This window comes from Balaenoptera musculus, chromosome 4, assembly GCF_009873245.2.
Source record: "Balaenoptera musculus isolate JJ_BM4_2016_0621 chromosome 4, mBalMus1.pri.v3, whole genome shotgun sequence".
Classification (NCBI taxonomy): Eukaryota; Metazoa; Chordata; class Mammalia; order Artiodactyla; family Balaenopteridae; genus Balaenoptera; species Balaenoptera musculus.
This window is the reverse complement of record NC_045788.1, coordinates 132,324,806-132,349,030: the sequence shown is the minus strand read 5'-3', so window position 1 is coordinate 132,349,030 and position 24,225 is coordinate 132,324,806. Positions and strand designations below refer to the sequence as shown.

General features: G+C 49.6%; 2 protein-coding genes and 1 non-coding gene across 3 annotated transcripts in view; 1 reads left to right on the top strand and 2 right to left on the bottom strand.

Moving 5' to 3' along the window:
• URB1 (URB1 ribosome biogenesis homolog) overlaps window positions 1-5,463 on the top strand; it is a 66,168-nt gene extending 60,705 nt beyond the window's left edge. The window contains 4 exon segments of the mRNA XM_036850460.1: window positions 937-1,134; window positions 2,322-2,563; window positions 3,071-3,640; window positions 4,682-5,463. Of these exon segments, the coding sequence (XP_036706355.1) occupies window positions 937-1,134; window positions 2,322-2,563; window positions 3,071-3,640; window positions 4,682-4,863 (1,192 nt within the window). The 3' untranslated portion in view covers window positions 4,864-5,463.
• Window positions 5,464-6,687: 1,224 nt separating this feature from the next.
• Window positions 6,688-23,623, bottom strand: LOC118894692 (melanocortin 2 receptor accessory protein). Its single transcript, XM_036851120.1, is given in 5 exon segments — window positions 6,688-7,109; window positions 7,111-7,199; window positions 7,201-7,303; window positions 9,562-9,661; window positions 23,450-23,623. Coding segments are annotated over 5 exon segments (564 nt in total). The 5' UTR covers window positions 23,556-23,623; the 3' UTR covers window positions 6,688-6,943.
• On the bottom strand, window positions 21,535-21,607 carry TRNAE-UUC. The gene has a single exon. It is a non-coding gene; the product is annotated as a tRNA-Glu (tRNA).
• Window positions 23,624-24,225: the final 602 nt, after the last annotated feature.

The window sequence follows — 24,225 nt, the reverse complement described above, 5'->3', positions numbered from 1 at the left end:
CTCGCCTTCTGGAGGCTGGAAGTCCGAGATCAGGGGGCCAGCACGGTTGGGTTTGGTGAGAGCTCGTTTCCTGGCGTACACACTGCCGACTGTGTCCTCACATGACCAGGGAGAGAATGAGAGAGCTCTGGTCTCTTTCTCTTCTTACAGGACATTAATCCCATCGGGGGGGCTCCATCCTCATGACTTGTAAACCTAATGGCTTCCCAAAGGCCCCACCTCCAAATATAGTCCCATTGGGGTTAGGGCTTCAGCCATCTGAATGGGGCGGGGGACACAGTTCAGTCCATAGTGCGATCGGTTTTGATTCCTAACACTCTCCTAAGTTTGAGGCTGTGTGAAAAGATGAAGACCTTGTCTCAGCAGACAGCCCTTGGTGGCAGGGATCTTTCTTTCAAACAGCTACCTATGATGATAAGCCTGGGGATATCCAGGCTCTTTCATGCATTTTTTTTTTCCTTTTGTGCATTTTTTAAAAAGAATTAAAAGATTTTTCTCTGAAAGAAAGTAATGTCTTATATCTAAAGGCAGCATTGGCTGATTATCTGTTCCTGGCTGTTACCTTTATGCTTTAGGGTTGGGTTGTTCTCGTGGGCGGGAAGGCTCTTCTTACGGTGCCACAGCGGCTCCAGAATGTCCCTTAGTGGGGACTGAGGTGGTTGGCTGTCTAGAAAGGAGGGTTGGGGCCTCGCCCTGGGTTGGAGCTGCATTTCTGTAGCAGACATCCTGTGTTCGCTTAGATGCTGTGTCCCCCTCTTTGGGGGCTGCAGCGGGAGGTGCGAGGATAGAATGGCTGGGGGAGAGGGGAGAAGTCTGCCACTTGGGATGGTCACCACCGTCGCAAGCTCTTCCATGGTTGCCGCCCACCCCCTCCAGGAGATGTCACTGGGAGGAGAGGGTGTGACAGACAGTGGACTTGCCCACATTTGGTTTCAGGTTCCTGGAGACTCAGCTGCTCTCCAACCTCATCTCCCTGCTGCACACGCTGTGGGTGACCACCCTGGGGGACAGAGGCGTGGAGGCAGGGCAGCAGCCTCCTTGCAAGCCTGGGTCCCAGGAGCCCCCAAAGCTGCTCGCCCTGCACTTGGTCGACGAGTTCCTCTACGTTCTCCTTGTGCTCACGAAGCACCTGAGGTAAGCCCCTCCCCACTGGCCATGACCCCTTGGAGGTCACCTGTCGACCCCCCCTTAGTCACGGCTCCACAGGTAGGCTCTGGGCCGGGGCTGCCATCCCTTCGGTGACGTCAGGAAACCTACTTCAGCTGCTCCTCTTTCCACGTCAACTTCAGGAGGTTCCTTTCAAGACCGTGAGAACTTAGCACACTCGAAAAACCTAAAGCCTGTCATGCCAGGTCATTTTTAGCAGGCAAACCATCTATTGGACTTTTGGATTCAAGCACTCAAAATGTTTTATAGAAAGAACATATTTTCCATGATCTAAGCCTAGGAAAGTTGAGCTGTTCCCAAACTCGCCTCCGCCTTCATTAGCCTACGGGCTCCCTGATCCATGAATTTCCTTGAAAATTTCAGTATTTTCCCCTTGGAATTACACTCTTGGTTTCCTCAGGAGAGCTCAGTTCTTCTCAGATTCTACTGTGTTAGAGAAAATACACCGTGTGCCCTCAGGTTTCTGATTTGGGAACAGGGGTATGCTGATTGAAACCAGAGGATCGATAGCAAATGGACTGTCATCTCAGAATGAAACTGTCTTGATAAAGAACAGGGCATTTGGTTTTCTGTTGTTCGGAATTCAATTGTTGGATTCATGCCAGAGCGCCCGTTTCTTATTTTGGGGTTGTCCAAAGACACATTGGTCTCTGAGAATCGATTGTTATTCAGAATACTGATCGTAAATGTTAAAATTGTGGAAGGCAGATGGTTTTGAATTTTAAATTCCTTAGAACTCGGAGGGATGTGCGTCCCCGCAGTGCCCACCGTCAGGTTTGGCCGTGGGTGGTGCCGGCCCCGGGCTTTGCCGAGCCTTTTCCCTCGAGGCTGAGAGTTCCTGAGACGGAGAGGAGCTGGCGGTCCTGGAGCTGTTCAGCGTGGCCACTGGCGCCCTCACCGCAGGCTCTGCTCAGCTCTCCCGGTTTCCAGAGAGCTTTCTGTGCCTCCAGGGTGGAGCTCAGACTCCGGTCCCCGTTCTGCCTCCCCTGGAGGGGCTCCCTGTTTCCCGCACTGTGCGCTGGGCTCCACGCTCTTGTCTGTTGTAAAGGGTCTCCTGGGCTGCGGGTGGACGGTGTGCTGAGCTGCAGGACGAGGTCCTGGGCCGCTGGGCGAGGAGGCGGCCCTGGCTCAGTCCGTGGCGTTGGCTCCCGCAGGCCCGCCTTGGCCCCCACCCAGTTCACCAGCTTCTTCGGGGCGCTCGACTCTGTGCTGAGGTACCGGGCCACCGTGCTGCAGGCCTTCAGGGACATGAACCGCTTCACCGTGAACGAGACTGTGCTGTCCACCAGGGATGCCCTCGTCCTCCTGCACCAGTGGAGCCTCGTCGAGAGAGACGTCAGGCTCCAGGAGGACCTGAGAGCAGCCGCGGAGAGATGCCAAGTCAGGGAGCTGCTGAGTGAGTGTCAGACCCGCCCCCCAAGCTGTGCTCGCTGCCCCGCGGAGCAGCCGGCGTCTTACCGTCCCTGAGCGGCATGTCTGCAGCTTAGAGACAGGGCCCATCCGCCTTCGTAGCCCGGGAGGGAGGCGGGGGCCGGCTTTGAGTCCCAGCTCTGCCGCTAACCAGCGCTCGGCTGCTACGCTAACAGTAACGACGGGTCACAGGGAAGCACTGAGCACTCACTGTGCTCCAAGCGTGGGGACGCATCGCGGGAGAGCACAGCCCGCGGGCCGCCCCACCATCTGCATCTGTGTGTGTGTTTGGGGGTGGGCGGGACACCGGTCTCACCGCCTTTTCTCTTTTCTGTGTGTGTGTGTGTGTGTGTGTGTGTGTGTGGTGTGTATGTGCACGTGTCTGTGTGTGTGTGTGTGTGGTGGGGGGGTGTGGTGTGTGTGTGTGGTGTGTGTGTCTGTGGTGTGTGTGTGTGTGTGTGCACGTGTGTGTGTGTGTGTGTGTCTGAGACAGAAATGCTCAAGGATAAGAACAAGCCAGTTGGGCCAGCCCGAGCCAGAGGCCCCCGGGGCCGGAAGCGGAGGCCCGGGGAGGCCGAGGAGGCGGTGGATCCCGAGCTGCCGGCGTCTACCTGGGAGGCGTGCAGGAGCTTCCTGAGGTCCATCCTGACCCACTGGGGGCCCGCGTTTCCTGACCCCGAACCTGAGAGCGAAGGCCCAGGCCCCGTGGGCGCCGTCACCGCCCTGGTGGCCGGCTGGGTGCTGCGCTCCGCGGCCGCGAGCCCGCTCGGCCGGGCGGAGACGGCGGGCCTCCTGGGCTGGCTCAGGAGCCGCATCTTGCTGCGGCCGGCGGTCGTGGCCGACCTCCTTCAGGACAGCGCCGTGGCGAGCGGCGTGTTCAGGCTGTACAGCCGGTTCTGCGGCGCCGAGGGGCTGGCGGGGCCCGAGCAGAGCGCGGCCGGCCTCTTCAACGCCGTCATGCTGCAGCTGGTTGCGGCCCGCGGCCCCACGGGGAGCCCCTACTGGCCGATGCTGGAGGCCGTCCACCTCTCTTCTCTGAACGCGGAGGATGCGGCCACGCGAGGTAAGGCTGGTGCTCAGGTCGGAGGCTGAAGAAATGCGGGAGGGGGCCTGGGGTGGGGAGCACCTCCTGTTCCTTGGAGCCTGTCATAAGTCTTTGGGGGCCCCTCACCACGGTTCTGGGGATCGGGGAGAGGGCCACGGGGCCCTGAGTGTAGTGGGAGAGGAAGTCTCTGCCTTTGCCTTCAGGTGAAAGGAACCTTTAGTGATGGTTTTGCTTACAGTGGAGAAAGATGCTCTCGTCACAACCTTGTGTCCCACCGGGACGCTCTACTGCAGAGCAGTGGCTCCCCTAAGTTTCTACCGTTATTACCCACGTGAAGAGTTATGTTTCATGTCGTGGCCAGGTGTGTGTGTGTGTGTACACTCGAGCACGTGTGCACAAGAGCACACACATGTGCGCACACAAACACACAAGTCACACAACTTATGTGCTTGGCGCTTAGCAGGTACTTAATAAGGGTGTGACTGCACAGACGAGGGAACAGCAAAGGCTGTAGGAGGACAGCAGGGAGGCTATGACCATGTGCAGGTGGCTCCTCCGTCCGGGAGGGTGGACCCTGCACTGAGGGATGAGGGACACGAGGGGGAGAGGGAAGGGGGCGGGCCCACAGCGCGGCAGGTGAGCTCACCTGGTAGCCGGGGTGCCCTGCCCTCTCCTGTGGCCGCAGTCGGGGACCTGAGTCTGGGCCTGTAAACCTTCTCTCCCGTGCCACTGAGGGGATGATGGGAAGTGACTCCGGGCCGCTCCTCCCAAACTGCGGTTGTGGTTCTTGGCCTGGGTCGTCAGCACCAAGGAAGAGGCTTGTCTTGTAGTACTTTTTTTTTTACATTTCACACACATTCATTCATCACGTGAAAAGATAATTTTAAAATGAACAAGAAAGGTTAACCTAGAAGTCAAGCGAAGGCGGAATTAATTTACGGCAGTGCACGCTCACTGCCATCTGGGGCTTCGCAGAGCCCCTGGCCCCGGGCATGTGGGCGGGTGACTTGTCTTCCGACCGACCGGATTGCGTTCTGATGGCCTTGTCCCTGTCCTCAGCCACTGCTGCGTTCCTGGTGTCTCTGTACATTAAGGACGTCTGGCTGGGGGCCCAGCGGCCAGACACCCTCCTGACCCACGTCCGGATGGTCCTCGACGCCTCGGAGGACGTGGAAGGTGGTGACGAGGAGGCCGTCGTCAGGCTCTGCAAGGACATCGCGGCCGCGATCCCTGACACTTAACCCCCTGCGGCTGGCGCTTCCGGCTCCAGGCTCCAGGCTCTAGGAGTCAGGTTGAGTCAAGGGTTTCCATGGGAGGCCTGCGAGATGACAAGCTCTGAATATCGACCAGGTGTCCCGATGGGAAAAGTTGGCTTCATTTAACTGACTGATAAATAATAAGCTCAAGGGACCACGTGTGCGAAGTGGTCACGGTTACAGTGGGCTTGGGGACCTTCGGGCCGTGAGCCCCAGTCAGCGAAGACCCTTCCTCTTAGGGGCTCATTGTTCCTCAAAGAAATACCACAAATCGAGGTGGCGCTTCTGAGTGCTTAAGGGATTCATGGACTTTAAAGCTGAAGTGTCCAGAGATATATCAGACAGAAGAGCAAGAAGAGAGACGTTTAAAGTTTGCCTTAAGGCTTTAAAATAAAGCTTTGTGTAACTTTTTGAATAAATAAGCCCTGCCCGTGTTGTGTTAAATTATTTTAGTAAATAAAAAGGATGTTACACTAAATCCTTAAAGTATAAAATTGTTTTGACTTCTGCTTTGGAAAGACAGCCTATATTTTTAAAAATTCTGTTTCAAAGGGGGATTTAGAATTTTATAACTTGTTAATAAATGTCTATTTTTGTTAGGTTTTTGTGTTTTGTTTAATTGATTTAATCACAGGCTATTTTTATTCTACAGAGACCTGCATTTCAGAGGTCAGGATTTGACTTTTAAGATTCACTACATTAATTGATATTGTAGCTGACGAACGTTGAATATGAAGTTTCATGGGTTTCCCAGATAAAATTTGGTCCTGGTCATTTAAAGCTCTGCACGTACCCTCCTGCGCACCCAGGTGCCCAGGGGTCTGCTGGGCCCTCGTGCCACGTCAGCACACGGCATTCCCTGTCTGCCACCTGGGAGGTCGCTGTTTGTTTGCCCATGTGATGTTTATAGCACTGGCAATGGCTTGGTTCCAGCTTAAACATTTACACGTTTGTCTCCTTCCAGTGTTGTTTAGACTCTTCTCTGGTTTTTTTAATGACTTAAGATTTCTACCAAGACAAGAGTAATGCTTCTGTGCATTTGTCCCCTTCCCACAAGTGGGGCTCATCATCTTGAAAACAAGGAGCATTTACCTCCCCTATTCCCTCCCCTGCAAAACACCCACAACAATGTTCTCGGAATATCCTGAAGCCAGAATCCTACGTTTAGATTCAAGTTGGAAAGCCCATGTGGTCCTTTCTGCCCTCTTTCTGCATCTCTGGAGCCCATCAGTCTCCCTTCCCCCGTCTTCCCTTCTAACCCACTGTCCCCCAGGCTGGCAAGGCCAGGCCTGGCCCTCACCTTACAGAATTATTTTTCAGTCACCTGGGATGGGGTGGGGTGAGGTTTATGGGCTTTGTGGTATGGTGCTGGCACCCTGCCAGGGGCAGGCTGTCAGGCACTAGAGAACTAGGTCCATCGGGGGTCTCAGATCAGAGGTCACATGAAGTCACACAGCACGGGATCCTCCTGCCACTTGGGCTTAAGCCTTGCCTGCTGGACCCGACTGCCCTGTCTGGGGAGACGCTTCCCTGGGCTCTGTCTGTGAAAGGCCTTGGGGAGGTCGGAGGTGTGGCTCAGGTCCCCTGACCACAGTCAGCGAGTCTGGCCGGGCACACACTGCCCCATCTTAGTAACAGTGGGTGTCAGTGGGGGATGGAGGGGGACCTGGCAGGCACTCCCTGGGCGTCCTAAAAGAGGTGCAGATCAGCCAAGAGAACTCAGAGTTGATAAAAAAAAAAACATTGCAGAAGTAATAGCTGAAACTATAAAGTGACATAGTAAAGATCAGTGAATATTTTTTAATCTTAATTCATACATATTTTACTTTTCTATCCTTCCCAAAGCAAGCATAAGCAGTAAGTAGGCAGGTTAAGTGCACTAAATAAAATGAGCACTATTTGGGACTTCCTCCCTCGGCCAGATGGGCTGTTGCCAGCCTTGGGTAAATGCATACATGCGCCCCCTTGTACAGTCATTCTTGACCTAGTTGCACAACTTGCTACCTGTAAACAGGCTTTCAGAGGGCACGTGTGTGTCCAGGTTGGTTTGAGTTCCCCGGCTCACTCAGCAATGGCCCTGGTTTGGGTTGTTGGTTCTACCATCGAGAGGTTCTGTCTGCAGGGGAGGCTCACTGGGCTTGAAGTTCCGGACGTCAGCTGGTGCCGTGCGGGTCCCCATCGAGGGCCAGTTCCCAGAGGAGAGCAGGGTGGCCCTGGGGGGTGGAGGGGGGCCGAGGTAGAGGGACTCCCCCGCTGCAGCTGCTGGACGGGGCCCTATGCTCTGCCACCTGATTCCTCGACCGAGCTCGGTAGAGGCGGCGGGGTCCCCTGGTGGGCCCTGTGGTGCTGGGGTTGCTTCCAGACACAGAAGGGGAGGTTGAGGCCGAGACTCCAGGGGCACGCTGGGTGGTGCTGGGCATTGTTCCTGCGGACAGAACAGAGGGAAGGAAGCATCCAAGCTGCCCGGAGAACCGTCCTTCCCTGGCTTGGGGAGGGGGCTCCCTGCTGCACCCTCCTGCCTGGCCAAAGCCTGCAGGGGAGAGTCACAGGGCGAGAGCCCCTCTGCCAGGGAAGCAGGCCCAGGAAGGGGGGCAGTCAGCCTGGCTCACCAAGGCCACCACAGTGGAGAAATGGAAGAGAAGAGGAAGTGCTCGATGGTGACCCTGACCTTGGGGCTTTCCCTCTGACCTCATGTCACAGATTCACAGCTGGCGGAGGCAGGGGTGGGGGGATGGGAGGCGGGGAGGTTGACCTTCCGTCCATCCACGTGTTTGAGTGTAGCTCGTCTCGTGTCCGTACCTCACGCCAACTTGTATCTGAGCCAGAAATCCATCCCCCCCGGATGGAGCCTCCTGCACTCGAGGTGCTGGGGCCACGGGGCACGTCCCGCCTGCCTTTGGTTTCATCAGTGAAGTGGGATGGTAGCTGCCTTGTGGGTATCAGGATGAGATGAGGCCAGGTACTGACAGCTGTCTAAGCTAGAGAACTCGTTCAAATGTGGTTATAATTGGAACGTGAATGAAGAAGGCCAGGGAGGGAGCACGAGGGAGCCAAGCCCTCCTTCCAGATGACTCAGATGATGCTAGCACAATCTTTTTTTTGTTTTTTGTTTTCCCAGCATGGAAAGAACGACTCTTTGGGAAGCAACTCAGCATTCTCTTTCCTAAATCTAACTAAGGATCTATTTGGCCGCCCTGAGCATTCCTTGTCACAGAGTTCCTGGAGAGCATTTTCTGTAGTAAGCCATGCGGCCAGGCAGGGCAAAGAGCGTCATTATTTTGCCCTGTTGTAAAACTGTAGCCCAGAAGATGCGCAAAACCCCTGTGTGCCCACCAGACTGGGGAACCTTCCGCTGGGAGGGTAGCTGAGTATCCTCGCAAGCTGTCCCTAGCACAGGGCTTGCTCCAAGTCAACTCAGAAGAGTAGAAAAGAAAGTCAATTTCATTAGTTTGTCCCTCGGGGATCTCTTGGGGGTAAAAAATCTGCTGAGCTTCAACGTCAGTTCTGAAAACTGAAAGAATGGATTTCTTCGTTGCTCGAAAGCTGGTCCCTGCCTCCCACATGTGACCAAGGGAACCAGAATGACCTGGTGTGTGTAGAGCCGGTGCATGAGACACTGTGGACAGGGCAGCTGGACGAGGGGGTAGGAGAGTCAGAAGCTCCTCCAGGCAGGTCTGTGAATCCGCAGATCCACAGGTCCTTGGGGAACTGGCACGGGGACCCCATCAGGCAGGGGGCTGCCCTCTGGTTCCTTCAGGGGCTTGGAGGCGCCTCTTCCCCTCCTCTCAGAACAGCTCTGCTCACCTCCCCTGCTCCCAGCTGCCTGTGCTAGATCACGGTTCCCACACCCCAGGACCTCTTGGTCCATAATGGCACCCAGCTACCGTCCTCCTCTGGCCCCCTCAGTGCCTCGTGGCCCCAGCTCCCCTGCCAGGCCATACGTTTCCAGGGGCAGTGGCCAGCCCTGGACCAGCCCTCGCCGGGTTGGTTGCCCACCCCTGGTCCCATGAGCTATGGCAGGGAGAGAGGTGGTATAGGGCCCCTTGTAAGCATTGTCCTTAGGACAGCGGCGGCTGTGTTGGGCGGATTCAGCTGGAAGGGAAAGAAAGTTGGATGCGGGAGGCCAATTGCGTAGCACGGGAGAATTAACATACAATGAGCTCGGCTCTAGTTACTACTTGGAACGCGTGGATTGTACCTCCAATTTAACTTCCGCTTCATGGTCTGCAACAGCTTAACTGAGTTATAGTCTACACACCACAAAGTTCACCCGTTTAAAGTTTATAATTCAATGGTCTTTAGTATGTTCCCTGAGTTGTGCGACCATCACCACAATCTATGTTGGAATAGTTACCTCGTGCCCCAAAGAAACCCTGTGCCCCTTAGCAGTCAGCCCCGCTTACTCTGCCTTCTCCCAGCCCTGGGCAACCGCTAATCTGCTTCCTGTCTGTGGATTTGCCTCTTCTAGACATTTCACATCCAGGGAATCACACCACGTGTGGTCTTCGGTGCCTCACCTCTTTCACGTAGCACAGTGTTTCCACGGGTCATCCACGTTGTGGCATGAATCAGGGCTTTATTCTTTTTTATGGCCAAATAATATTCCACCTCGGACATACGGGTTCCCACTATTCAGCCCCTCACGTGGCCACTTACCACATACCTCCGCCTCTCCTCACTTACCTCGTCTGAGGGGAGGCTGACCAGGACATGGAAAGCAGCAGGAGGAGAAGGAGCACCACGAAAGCTGCCAGGCTCACCCAGAAGGCGATGACGATCGAATCTGTGGGAGGTGGACACGCGTCTCCACGTCAGCGTGATGTCACAGAGCCCACGGGCAGGAAGCGAGGGCTCCCATGTGCTGTGGGGGTGGGGCTCTGGGGCTTAAGTCTTCTCGGCTGTGATGGGGGGCAGAGGTACGGGGGCAGATGTTTCCATTAATGATAAGCTTGGGAAGGAAATGGGCAGCAGCAGGGACCTGGCGTTTTCCCAGGGCCACGGGCCTCTGGGTGAGTTTAGGGGGCTTACTGTGGGGAAAAGACAGTAAATGAAGTTGGGTGACACCTATGGATTTGCTTTTTCAGCTGCTACTAATGCTCAGAGAATGGATTTCCCCGCCTCCCTTCCTCTCGGGAGGCAGAAGAAAGAGCGGCGAGCAACTTCACGTGGCAAGACGGCCTCCCCTCCCCTGTGAGGGCTACAGCCCCTACCAGCCTGGTTAGGGACAACTTCAAAGACCCCAAGATCAGAGACTTAGAAAAAAAAGATGTGCGCTAGGCAGCAGTGCCAGCCTGCCACATGAAGGGCCAGGCCCTTCCCGCTGTGGAGTTGTCACCCGAGGCCTGCCACGGCCAGCCTGCTAGACGTGGAAAGAGCTGGTCCCTTTCTTTCCGAGGGACAGGCCCAGCTGCGGGGCAGTGGCAGGAGGAAAAAGCACTATTGCAGCCGCTACTCTGGCTGTATCTGTGGCCGGAGGTGAAAGGACACAGGGAAAACAGGAAAGATGCTTAGTCTCTTCCGGGCCCTGGGTAGATCCTGGCAGGTCAGGAGGTTCCTTTCTCTGAGACTCCGGGTCTGGAACTTTCGGCAAGTTGCTAAGGAACTGCAGGGGTATAGTTTCTCTTGGGGGTTGTCTTTGGCTCTGGGCACAGAGTACCAGGCTCATAATTAGTGTCTGCAAGTACCTTATCCCAGACACACTCATGCCCCCAGGACAAGATGCCCCAGACCAGGATATGCTAGGCACCTACATGTGTGACCAAAGGAAGCCACTGAAGGATGGTAATCAACAGGCATGTATTAAGCACCTACATGAGCCAGGCTTTGCTGGGGGCTGTTAAGGATTCAGAGGGGGCCAACCTAGCCCACCAGAAATCGCTGACCCCCTTCAGGATGCTGCATCTCTCCCCCAGCATCCTCCTCGGCACTCCTGCTGCACTGCCTGTGCTAGCCCTGCCCTGCCTTCTGTTGGGTTCTGTTCAAACAGAAGATGATTCTGTGGTGGATTCAAATGAAAAGATGTTTATAAATGGGTGAACAAATGAACAAATAACTGAATGAATGAATGGAGGATTAGAGATCTATGAGTCATTTGTGGGGTAAATAATAGTAATTTAGTAAAGATCGTTACCTCTGCCCTCTATGATCCAAGACAGGTAGAGGGAGAAACTGAGACCTTGTAAGAGTTGATTTTAGGTCCTAAAAGTGTCAAAAACAGGTAATAAGGAAAAGATGCAGTATCTGCAAAAGGAATCATGGACCTCCACCACCTAGTAATGCATCAGCCACTTGGCACTCACACCGAAGAGAGGCGAGGACAGCAAAGCCCCCCAGACTGACTCTCACATCCTCTCTGCTTTCTGTCCCTGACCTGAGAAACCGCTGGGGGTGCCCTAGAGCCACAAACTGTTGAAGGGGACGCATGGGCTCCTGGGAAATAGGAAATGAGGTTGTTGCCATCTGTCTTAAGCTTAAGGACTTTTTTAAAAAAATTTTTATTGGAGGGCTTCCCTGGTGGCGCAGTGGTTGAGAATCTGCCTGCCGATGCAGGGGACACGGGTTCGAGCCCTGGTCTGGGAAGATCCCACATGCTGCGGAGCAACTGGGCCCGTGAGCCACAACTACTGAGCTTGCGCGTCTGGAGCCTGTGCTCCGCAACAAGAGAGGCCGCGATAGTGAGAGGCCCGCGCATCGCGATGAAGAGTGGCACCCACTTGCCGCAACTAGGGAAAGCCCTAGCACAGAAACGAAGACCCAACACAGCCATTAATTAATTAATTTAAAAAAAAAAAAGAAAAAGTTAACTCTTTCATTAAACCATCTTTAAAAAAAATTTTTTTTAATTGGAGTATAGTTGATTTACAATGTTGTGTTAGTTTCAGGTGTACAACAAAGTGAATCAGTTATACATATACATATATCCACTCTTTTTTTAGATTCTTTTCCCATATAGGCCATTACAGAGTATTGAGTAGAGTTTCCTGTGCTGTACGGTAGGTTCTTATTAGTTATCTATTTTATATACAGTAGTGTGTATACGTCAATCTAAAGAAGCCTCTGACTTTCTTAGCGTCCCTTGCCTGCTCACTGTGTATTATTCCACAATACCTGCTTCAGTTCAACTCTGTCCCAAAGAGTCACAATTTATTGTATAACCCTCAAAGTATGAGTATGTATGTTTTCAGAAAATATGGTTTGGGATTTTTATTGTATAAGGAAGTTTCAGATTTCTGCAGACACTAACGCTCTTTTACTTTCATAAAAGTAATGCAGGATTTGAGGTCTCTGGCACCTACGTAAGTTCCGTCAGAGCCTCTAAGAAAACAGCTTCCAAACCTGAGCAGTTGAGACGCCTGCTCCCCTCTCCCAGGCTCACACTGTCTGTCCCAGCCCTTGGTCATTATCTGCTGAGCAGGAAATGAGATGTTACCACTCCCAGAACACAGCGTCTTCAGAGAAGTGAAATTTTAATTTCGCCAGACCAAAAAGGCGAACAGTAGCCACTAGCCGTTTCCTGTACTATATTCTATTTCATCGTGTTCTGTTGAAAAAGGCAGACAAGAAAATAGGGTTTTTTCCTCTTCTTCCTGAAGGTTCAGCCTAAGTGCTTGAGAGAACATTTTGTACCAAGGGTGAGAGCTGTCATTCCCCAGTGTTGGAAATGTTTAAACATCCGTGGGCTTGTCTTTACAACAAGGAACACCAGGCTGGCTTGACAATGAAACTGGTCCAGCCACGGAAAACTCTCCTTCCCTTCCCTCTTCTCCAAGGTCCTAGAATAAAATTAACCCCGAGATTTTTCCCTTCTTGGGGAATAATAACGGGGTTAAGGGCCTAGGCTCTGGAGGCCATCAAGTTCTGACTTGGTCATTTCCTAGCTGTTTGATCTCAGGCAATCGGAGACTTTTACATCTCTAAATTTATTAACAGATAAACTCCTTATCTGTTAAACGGGTATAATAGTATGTGTTTTTTGGCTGTTAGGCAAATTAAATAAAATAATATGTATATGCAATGTACATGGCACAATTCCTTGTTTAATGGTCGTGAACCAATGTATAAATAGAACTAATATTATTTCAGTTAAGAGGGCTTTGTGGCAAGTAATATCACAGCATCCTTCAAGCTCACTAAAATGTAAGCTACGAGTAAAGGTAATTGTAGCATAGACTGCTGGCTGTCAATCCTAATGTTTGCTTTCACATGCTTCCATAGTAATAGAACCCCTCCTTTAGCAGGTCACATGGCTTCCTGGCATGAAGACTACATTTCCCAGCCTCCCTTTCAGTTAGTAGGGTCATGAGACAAGGTTCTGGCCAATGAGATATGAGTGGAGCAGTTACAGGACAGCTTCTAGGAGTCCTTCTGCAGAGATGGCTGGATTTCTAAAACCCATGTCCCTTCTTATGCCCTTACTCCATTTTGTTGCCCAGAACATGGATGTGATGGCTAGAGCCAGGCTTGGATGGCAGGGATGGCAGAGATATGAGCTAGAACAAAGCCACTTCTTGAAGATTTCATGGAGCTGACCTACCATCCCATCCTTCAAACTTGTACATGAAAGAGAAATCAACATCTGTTTTATCTGGAACTCTGTTAATTCAACCAATTTTCTCTATTGAATCTGTAAAAAAATTGACTTTTTAAATGAACATATCAAAACTGACAAATCCAAATGAATGCGGACCTTCAAAATAATCATCCGCTCTCTACCACGGAGTCATCTAAATTTTCCTAAAATACATACGATGATCAAACATTTATAAATTCTTCTTTTGCAATCACCTTGAAGGACACACACACACACACACACACACACACACACACACCAATTTTGCTACTTTATGAGATATTTTATTTTTGACACCCAGCTGGTATCAATCAGCTTAAGTCCATTCACCTGATTGGTTTCTGGGTAATTCTTAACTATTTCCCAGAAGCAAATCCACTCTCCAAAGAAATACATAATTTATCATTGTGGACATTTCATAGAATGTGTCATGGCCACCAAAGTCATTTCCAAAGTAAGAGTTCCAAGCAGTTTTTGAGCAATGACAGACTCATTCAAGTTTGGCAGCTCCACATGGGGCTAGCTTGATGGGAAATTTGTTCCAAGGTAAACATGCTCATATCTTTGTTTAAAAATCACTTTCACTGCTTACATCATGTCCGCGGGACTGACAATTTGCTGAAGACTTAAACATCATAATTAAAGTTGTAACCTGAACTTGATCCCTCTGACCAAAAGAGAAGAGTTATATATAGGTCCTTTGTTCAATCTTTACCCTGAAGTCTATGCATTGTGTTCAGAACAGATTGGTTAGCGGTGTGTTTTTGTTCTTCCTCTCCTAGCTGTCAGAGAAGCAGATGAATAGACTGCCTTATTATTATTTATTTTTTAACATCTTTATTGGAGTATAATTGCTTTACAATGGTGTGTTAGTTTCTGCTGTATAACAAAGTGAATCAGCTATACATATACATATATCCCCATATCTCCTGCCTCTTGCGTCTCCCTCCCACCCTCCCTATCCCATCCCTCTAGGTGGTCACAAAGCACCGAGCTGATCTCCCTGTGCTATGCGGCTGCTTCCCACTAGCTACCTATTTTACATTTGGTAGTGTCTATATGTCCATGCCACTCTCTCACTTCATCCCAGCTTACCAGACTGCCTTATTATTGAAGCCGCCAGAGGCAGTGCATCAGCAGAAGTCAATATGGGCTATGACAAATTCTTCCTAACCCCTAATTAAAGGAAGAAGACATATTGACCTGAGAGGTAAATAATACAGCAGTAAAGCCAGACACTACCCAAGGAAAATCAATTCATCTCACTACTCCCTGCAAGGGAGTACTTGAGTAGTATCTGGAGACTCATCGTATTAAAATAATCTGTATGGTTGCTATAAGACTGGAATATGGGACTGTTTTTTTCTCCTAAGCTTAGCCTCTGAAAAGGGAACAAATAGAAGATCAAACGTGTAGTCAGTCTGTTCAGGCAGGGTCTCAGGAAACAGATTTGCATTTTCCACCTTTCTGACAGTGTTGGGAAGATTCTTAACCTTTCCGTGAAACAGAAGCCACATCTGAAAAATCATAAGGGTAACAATCCTTGTGACGTCCCTGTAACAGAATCACACCAGATTTTAAGCCATCCCTGGGAAAGGGCAACCCACAGCCTTCAAGTCAGCACTGAATGCTCATAAAAATATATCTAAATCCCTAGATGTTTCCAATTATCTGCCCAACCATGATGGAATAAATTGCACTGCCTGGGCATGAACACAAAAATCTTAAAATCCTTCCTGCTTGTTAGGTTAACACATGAGCTTGGGGATTTTTTCTTCTATTTTTGTCTTCTCTACTTGACATAGGAGTTGAACCCAGCCTGGACTTCGCCATGTCTACCTGCTGCCCTAGGTGACCTTCTAGTGAGACGATCTGAGCGAGAGCTTTGCCTCTTTGCCCAAAGCATTCCCAGCATCTTTCTGTCTTTGATGTGCACCCCTGCAGAGACCTAGGATACGATGCTTTCTGATTTGTTTGACTGGGTTGGCGATCCAGCCCAGAGGAACAGGCAGGGAGAGAAAGTCACATTTGTCAGTAAAGGAGGTCACCTGCTTGCCGTGGTTGACCTCTGTCCACCCTCACCTGGACTCACGCTTACCTTACCGTACCTTCGAAGCCAAGTAACAGAGCATCCCTGAGACTGCCCAATGCTGCCTTTTGCTGATCATCACAGAAAACAAGAGTGACACAGTGATACCAGGAGCACAGAGATTGGATGAGGGAGATTTCTGCTTTTGCATTTTTTAGGCTTTTTCTTTTTTAGTGAACTTTTTTGAATTCAAATACTAAGGACAAAAATAGGCGAGACATCTTTACTTAACACACAACAGTGGAAGAAGTTCTTCTCTCCCCAAGGCCACTGCTTATAAGAGCAAAATTCTGGAAACATTCTATATGTTCAAAGATACATATTTCTAGAACACCATGCAGCTATTTGCAAAATTTTTGTGAAAGAATATTTAACAACACGGGAAAACAAAATACTGTGAGGTCAGTAAGAGCAGGGTACAAAATAGCATACACAGCCAGATCTGATTTGAAATATATCTAGCAGACAGGATGTGCATAGTGAATTCTCTCTGTCTGCTTCAGCTGATGGCCAAGACAAAGGTGCCACTATAGACTGAATGTTTGTGTCTCCTCCCCACCATTCATATGTGGAAGCCCTACTCCCCAGTGTGATGATTTTTGGACGTGGGGCCTTTGAGAGGTAATTAGGGTTAGATGAGGTTATGAGGGTGGAGCCCTCATTAGGATTAGTGACCTCATAAGAAGAGAAAGAGACACACATACACTCTTTCACCATTTGCACCAAGGAAAGGCCCTGTGAGCACACAAAGAGAAGGTGGCCATCTACAAGCCAGGAAGCAAGTCCTCACCAGACAGAGAATCTACTGCCACCTTGACCTTGGACTTCCAGCCTCCAGAACTGTGAGAAATAAATGTCTGTTATTTAAGCCACCCAGCCTGTGATATTTTGTTATAGCAGCCCAAGGAGACTAAGACAGGGCTTGACTACTTAAAATCTGACTTGGTGATGCTTAGCTATAAGGAATTTTCTTTAGAGACAGTAAATAGTATTCAGAGTCCCCCACGACCCTCATCTTGTAGGAGAGGGTGCCCTGCCCTCGAGTCCATGGGGACAATCCAGGGCATTCCCTATGTGTCTGTTGCATACTTCCCAGCCTGCAGACCTGTGGGAAATAAATTTCTGTTGTTTATAATACACCCAGTCTATAGTATTTTGTTATAGCAGCCTGAAAGGACTAATACAGGCTGCTGTAAACAAAGTACCGTGTCTGGGGTAACTTAAACAACAGAAATTAATATTCTCACAGTTCCGGAGGTTGGAGGTCCAAGACCAAAGTGTCCGCAGGGTCGGTTTCTTCTGAGGCCTCTCTCCTTGGCCTGTCTTTCACTGGGTCCTCCCACGGCCATCCCCCTGTGTGTGTCTGTGTTCTAATCTCTTCTTACAAGGGCACCAGTCGCTTTGGATTACGGCCCAGCCTAATGACCTCATTTTAACTTAATCACCTCTGTAAAGGTCTTATCTCCAAATACAGTCACCTTCTGGGGTACTGGGAGTTAGAACCTCAACATAAGAATTTGGCGGGGGGCCGGGGGACACAATTCAGCCTATAACACCAAGGAAGGACAAACTTGGAAGGGGTTCAGACCTCCCTGGAGGAGATGTGGTTTGGCCACTGGATGGCAGAGGGGTTGGGTCGTTCAGCCAGGCCTGAGCTTGCCTGGAGCTGCTGGACAAACCATGGAGAGCCCTCTGGAGGCCTGGTGGGTGGGTGGGGGTCGTTGAGGGGGAAGGGAGGGAGAGGGAGGAGTTGGCCGGCAGGGGCTCTGGAGGCACGGCCCCTCCCCGACCAACCACAGGTTCCCCGGGGGCTTTGGTTTCTTTGTCTATATGGCTGCAGAGAGGTTATTGCCACATTGAGGCTGCAAGATCTCAGGGAGACGGTGTTCTGGGCCAGGGACCGGAGCTAGTTCCCCCAGACATCCCCACGCCCTCACTGCTGAACCCTCAACCCCGGTGCTCCAGCAGTGCCCTCCAGAGCCCTCTCCTGAGAAATCCTAACACGTGCTCACTTTAAAGAAATTCCATTGTTGATCACAGAGCCTATTTTGAAGGGCGCATTCAGAGCTGAGAGGCAATAAATTGATAATTGATGCAAATATTCATCGTAAAAATTAATAATGTGTGCAAGAGCTGCCTACTTCACATTAGTTTATTCATTCATTCAGCAAACAGCTATTGTGTGCCTACTGTGTGCTAGGCACTATTTAGGAGCTCGAGGGGGAGAGAGAGAGAGAGAGAGAGGTGGACAAAGGTTCCTGCTCTGCTGGATCTGACATCCTGGTGAGAATCTGCCCCCTGATCATGACGAGTGTCCTGGGAAGAGTCCTGAGGCATCAGAGCTGGAATTTAGGTCCTGGCTCTGTGACTAGTCAGCTGGGTGACATTAAGTAAGTCACTTGGCCTCTCTGAGCCTCACATACGTCTATTCCCGTGGCTGTAACACCGGAGCACGCTCATTCGTTCATTTATGCGGCCGCTCCCTCCTATACTGTGAACTCCTAAGGGTAGGGATCTTTTCAACTTTATGCTTCCAGCCCCCGCACATGGCTGTTTCCTGCCCACGTGTCACCACTACCCTACTGACCCTCACATTTATATGTTCACCAGAGCCATTTTCTTAGCAAGCAAATTGGCCCTTGTCTCTTCCCTGCTTACAATTTTAAATGACTCCCTGCAGTTTACAGGGATCCTCCTAGGCTGGCCTGCAAGAATCTGGCCCCCCGGGGATCTGGAGCTCATCCTTTGTCACTCTTCCCAAAACACCCTCCCGGAAGCACATCTTTTATATACAGGAGTGTAACTGTTCTCTACCCTGCGCCAGCCCCCTGAGTAGCAGGCAAATTCCCATCGATTTTTTGGACTCAGCTTTGCCACATCTTCCCTGGGAAGCCTTCCTTCACCTCTTACTTCTCTCCAGGGGTGTCCTTCTCTGTGCTCTGTGGGCAACTTTCGCAAATCTCCAGCCTAACACCATTAACTGAATAACCGTTTATTACTGATCAGTATCTCCCACTTGACAGGACAGTTGAGGATAAACAGTGTGACCTGCTTGATCTCTTCCTCGAGCCAGTGTCATCTACAAAAAGGGTCTGGTCTAGACTAAGAGAGACTCCAGGGACCACACTCAGCTCATCCGCATGGAGTGCACAAAATAGCTCTCATGCACATTTGGGGGGAACTGGGAAAATTTGAATATAGACCGGAGATTAGATGATACTAAGAAATTGTTGAAGAGTTTAGACGTACTGTGATGTCCTAACTTTTAATAGTTTCCTAAATTTGCTGGAGGAGTGTCATGAGGTCTGTAACCTACTTGGAAATACATCATCACAAAATAGATCATCATGGTAATAAAATAAAATAGTTGTTGAAAAAAAAATCGAGGACGTGGATTTAGTCCATTTGCTTTTATACCTCCAGCTCCCAGTGCAACTGTCTGACGCGTAATGGATAGTTACAGAATTTTGATTGTTGAATTAATCATGAGCAATGGCCAGAAGGTGGGAAAAGGTATGGAGTGTTTCTGGTCTGGTGTGGAAGTGGGTGTCTTTGAAAAGACTGAAAACAAAATTGACAGTGCCTAATTTCAGAGGGGCTACCAGGAGGAATAGGGGGCTTAGACCTATTGGGGAGGGCAGGGGCAGGGAAATGAGCAAAGGGCACATGGTTGAGCCTGGAGTCCCTCCTATGCAGGGACGCCATGAACAGTTACACAGGCTGCACACTGCTCAAGGGACCCCACCTGAATGGGTTGTGATTAGCTGTGTGTCCAAAGGAGGAGGCTTTTTTCTAATTTTCTCTACCATGGGGGTTAGTGGCAGCCCTGTTCCTATGTTTGTGGGGCTTGAGGAAAGAGAGGAGAATTAAGGTGACCATCTGATGTGCCTGGGTTTCTCAATATGCATCCATGGGACAGTCCTGGGCAAAACTGGAAGGTTGGTCGCCCTCAGGAGAGTGCAGCAAGAGGAAGAAGAGGTTGAGGAGATGGAAGTGAAGATGGAGAGAGACTGAGACCGGGGGAAGAAGGAGATAAGCTTGTAGGTTGATGTTTTCCAAAGGGACCAGAAAATGGAGTCATTGTCACCAGCTGATAATACAACTTCCCGCAAGCTCAGCGGCCTGTCCTCCCCACCTGAGCTCTGCTGAGCATCCATAGGAGAGGATGTCCACTTTCCCACCCACTGGACCCAGCCTCATACAGTTACAGACAGGCCCAGGGAGGAGAGAGGGGACCCAAGGGAGTTCTCAGTTTCCCCTCAGCAGCTCCAGGCAGGAGTTATTACAAAACAGCACACAAAGTAGGAGTGCAATTGCATGTGGGTGTATAGGTGTGTGTGTGTATGTCCATGCACGCACGTGTGTATGTGCCTGTGTGCACATGGGGATACAGACACAGAACAACCCTAATTGGCTAGGCACTGAAACGTTGACACTGATTTTTTTTTCTGACTGGTAGAGTGAAGTAATTGACTAAGGAGCATATCAACCTTTAAAAAATATATTTAAAAAATGTGGTCATAGTAACGCACCATCATTTATTTATCCCATCTCCTGTTGATGGATATGAGGTCGTTTCCAGTTTCTGCCTATGACATACAGTGCTGCAGTGAACATCGAAATACATGTATCCTTGTGGACACGTGCAAGCATTTCCTGAGGTGGTTGCCTGGGAGAGGGATGCTGAATGATGCCTTGTGAACATCTGCAACTTTTCTGGTCCTTGCCAAGTTGCTCTCCCAAACGGTGAACCCAGATTTCATCCCATCAGCGGCATTTGACAGCACTAATTTCTGTACTTCTTACCCCAACACTTGAAATACCAACCTTTTAATTTTTGCTGATCCAGTGGGTGGGAAATGGTATCTGATTGTTCTTTCCCAGTGCATTTCCCTGATGACTTTTGACATTGAGCATTTTCTCATGTTCCTTGGCCATCTGAGTTCCTTCTGTTATTGTCTTTACATATTGACTGCCCATATATTTCTATTATTTTTGTTCTTGTTGATGGATGGGTTGTGTTGACTTATGAAATAATAAAGTGGTTTCCATTTTAAGAGAAAAACGATATTTCCAAAGTAGTTTCCAAAAATATAAGGGAATAGTCAGTGCAGTCTCTTTGTCATTCCTGGAATACACCAGGCGCTCCCCTGCCTCAGAGCCTTTGCCCTCGGTATTCCTGCTGCTTAAAAGACTCCTTCCCAAGACATCCTCAAGGCTTGATCTCTCACCTCTTCACAGGTCACCTTGGAGAGGCCTTTACCAACCACCCTAGTCAGGGTGTCAACCCTTCCTTGGGCCCCAGCTCTCCTAGCCACCCTTCCTATTTGATTTTTCTGTGGAGCACATCTTGCCATCTGCCATATTTTTCTTGTTTATTGTGAATTGAAGAGTACCTCCAATTTTTAATGCTTCTCCCACTAGAACCCATCTAATTCCCTCCTCCTGAATCTGGCCTGGCCTTGCTAACTTATTTGCCCAAGATCACGGAGCTAGTAAGTAGCAGAGCTCAGATGTGAATTACAGCGGACAGGCTTGGGAGTCCATGCACCTAGCCCTGATGTAGCCAGGGCCCCATGGCTGGTCACCCAGAAAAAAACAAGACAATTAATCTATTCAGGGCATAAACACCCTGGTGGGGGAGGGATTTTTGCCTAGCCCCAAAATTCTTTTCCAGAGACATTAGAAATTAAATTCAGATAAGACATGAAGCCTGGGATACGTGAGACACAAACAGGAATAAAGGATCCCAGAAGGAACACCTCTCCCTGTGGGTGTCAAAGATTCCTGATATCTAGGGGTTGGGTATAAAGTGGTATCTGATATCCATTGTAATAAATCTGGAGTTAACTTTCTAAGACACTAGGACACTTTTGAGACAGAATATTCTTTTAAGATGGATTTTTTTTTTTAACAAATGAGATTTTAAAATTTAAAAATTTTTTTAGTTAGTTAATTAATTTTTGGCCACACCCCCACGTGGCTTGTGGGATCTTAGTTCCCCGGCCAGGGATCGAACCTGGGACCTCGGCAGTGAAAGCGCCGAGTCCTAACCACTGGACCACCAGGGAATTTCCTTAAGATGGATTTCTTGATAGAGTTTAATTTATTTGTTTGGGGTTCCAATAAGCTGGGTGAGTTTCTTCAAATTGTAGATATCATGTTTTCTATTGTCTGTATGCAGATATGGGAGAGTTATTTTGTCAGTCCCCTAAGATGCATAACTTGAATCCTTGCTATGAAAATACCAATCGATGTTTACTCTTCATGGGAGGGATGACCCAGCAACTGGCTTCCCCCTGTAGGAGTCAAAAGCCCCCAACATCTAGCTTGTCTGGGGGGTGGCAGGGCAGTGACTTGTGTCTCTGGTAAGATTCCTCACTGAGATAATCTTTACTGGGTTTGGGAGTTTGAGGAGGAATTTCTTATTTGACCTCATTTCTAGCTCCCCAGGTTGTAAACTTCCAACTCCAGTTCAAGTGTGCAAGAAAGAACATCTCAAACCTCATACACAATTTAGAGAACACCAGCCGTTTTCGCCAGAAATGGAAGCTGTTTGTGGGGAAGGGGGGAAGGGCAGAGGACTGACATCATGGGTTCTAAGATTCTAAAGTTGCAAACGGTCCTCCCACCCAAAGCAGCTGGGAGACTCTTTGGAGCCCAGGTGGTGGCTGAAAAGGGTGTCTGAAGCTGAGCCAGAATTTTATTTAATTCGTGTTAATTTTAAAAACTCTTTCCTGAATGCAGAGCTACATGTTGTCCGGATCAATATGTATCCCGAAGTTCTGAACTTTTGATAATATACTTATGTGGGCTTTTATTTCAAATCTGCCACTTTCTCCCTATTACTATATGTCTTCCTTACTGGGAGTCGTATGTGAAAAAAAATCTGCATTTTAATGTCATGATTATATACCTTGTATCAGAAAACACACACCAAATCTATTGTGCCCCCAAAGGTTTTGCTACAGGGCCAGGGATACAGGAAGTCCTCAGCAAACATGAAACAGAAGTCCTCAGCTTCTGCAAGTTGTAAATGAAACAGGAAACAGAACACTTCCTAACCAGACATTCTATAGGACTTTCCCCAAGGGCCCTGCCGGGGATCTGCCTCCTTTTATTAAATGATACCATCCGAGTGAATTTCAGTTTTGAGCTGGTGTGTAACAGACTATCTTTCTTTTCATACGAGAAGCATCCGGTTCCTTCTAAGGACTGCGTTCATTTTTTGAAGGACATAGTGTGTGATGGTAGTGAAATCCCAAGGAACCCAGGGGACTTCAGAATAGGCAGAGAGGATGGGCTCCTGAAACTGAGACTTTGTTTTTGTTTTGTTTTGTTTTTCATGTTCATTCCCTCAGTTAACTCATTATCTTGACTGACTAGCTGGGATAATCAGAGGAGATTGCTGACAAAGTACCAAGTTATTCAAGAGATAAAGACTGGGCAGGGGCAAGGAGGAAAAGGATGTTTACTTGTCTGGTTGTCCTTCCTGAGACTGTGAAGGTGAAACACTGGTGGGTATTTTAATAAGAATTAGTAAGTCACACATCTGAGGAGTGGACACAGTAACTCTCTCCCACATCTGTATAGAGACAACAGAAAACGTGAAATCTGCAATTTGAAGAAACTCATCTAGCTTATTGGATCCCTAGACAAATCTAACTCTATCCAGAAATCTATCTTACCAGTAGATTCTGCTCCCAAAGTGTCTTAGTTTCTCAGGAGGTTAGTTCCAAACTTATTACAGAAGATAACAGATACACCCCCCCCCCCATTCCCTTATTTCCACACGTTCAAGTCATGTTCTGGCTTCCCGGTGACATCTGTTGTAGTTCTTAAGTGAATGGAGAAAAGTCATTTGGGCCAACCCCCAGCCTCTGCCCGGCCAGCTTTCCCAGTTCAGGACTCACGTTTGTTGGCTTTCAGCTTATTCTCATCCACGGGAATGAGGTCCAAGTAGTCCAGGTAGTATTCGTAGCTGTAGTATGCGGTGGAGGCATTGGTCCTGTTGGCCATGCCTGCGGCACGGGCAGGTGGCCCCCTCCGGAGCTGCTCAGAGCTCTACCAGGAGGATGCCCAGCTGATTTCTGTAAAATCATCCAAGTGTGTCTGTGGGTCTCCAGGCTCAAGGCCTGCCCACTTATCAGAGCCGTTGGGCTCAGAGGAAGGTCAGAGGGGTGGGCCTGACATCTTCAGTGTTCAAGTAGAGCATTCCATCCTGCCCTGCTTGACGGAACTCCAAAACAAACAGAGCTACAAGGCTGGCGCCTGCAGTCCCAGGGCAGTTCCAGGTTGGCCCTCAGCATCAGGACAGGAAAACAGATCCCCCAGGGCCCCTTGAAAGGCAAGATGTGGGCTAGGATTGGAAAGGACAGTCACTTTTTACCTTAAATACTTACAAAGTTAATCAACAAATCAAAAGCCTGGCCGTGCCCTTGACTTGCATTAAGGCAGTGCTTGGTGCTCTTAAGCAACCAGCAAATCACTGGCTTAGATTCCTTATCCGAGGGCCTGAGTGATGTCAGCCCTGAACTTGCAACCTCTCGTGTACACATCAGCAATTAATTAAACCAAAAGAACACTCCACTCCAACTGAGCACACTTCCCAGCTTTCATCTGAGCCCCCAAGAAACAATCAGTCAGTCGCCTCTGTTCAGACGGGCTGTTTTTCGTGTCAAGATTCCAC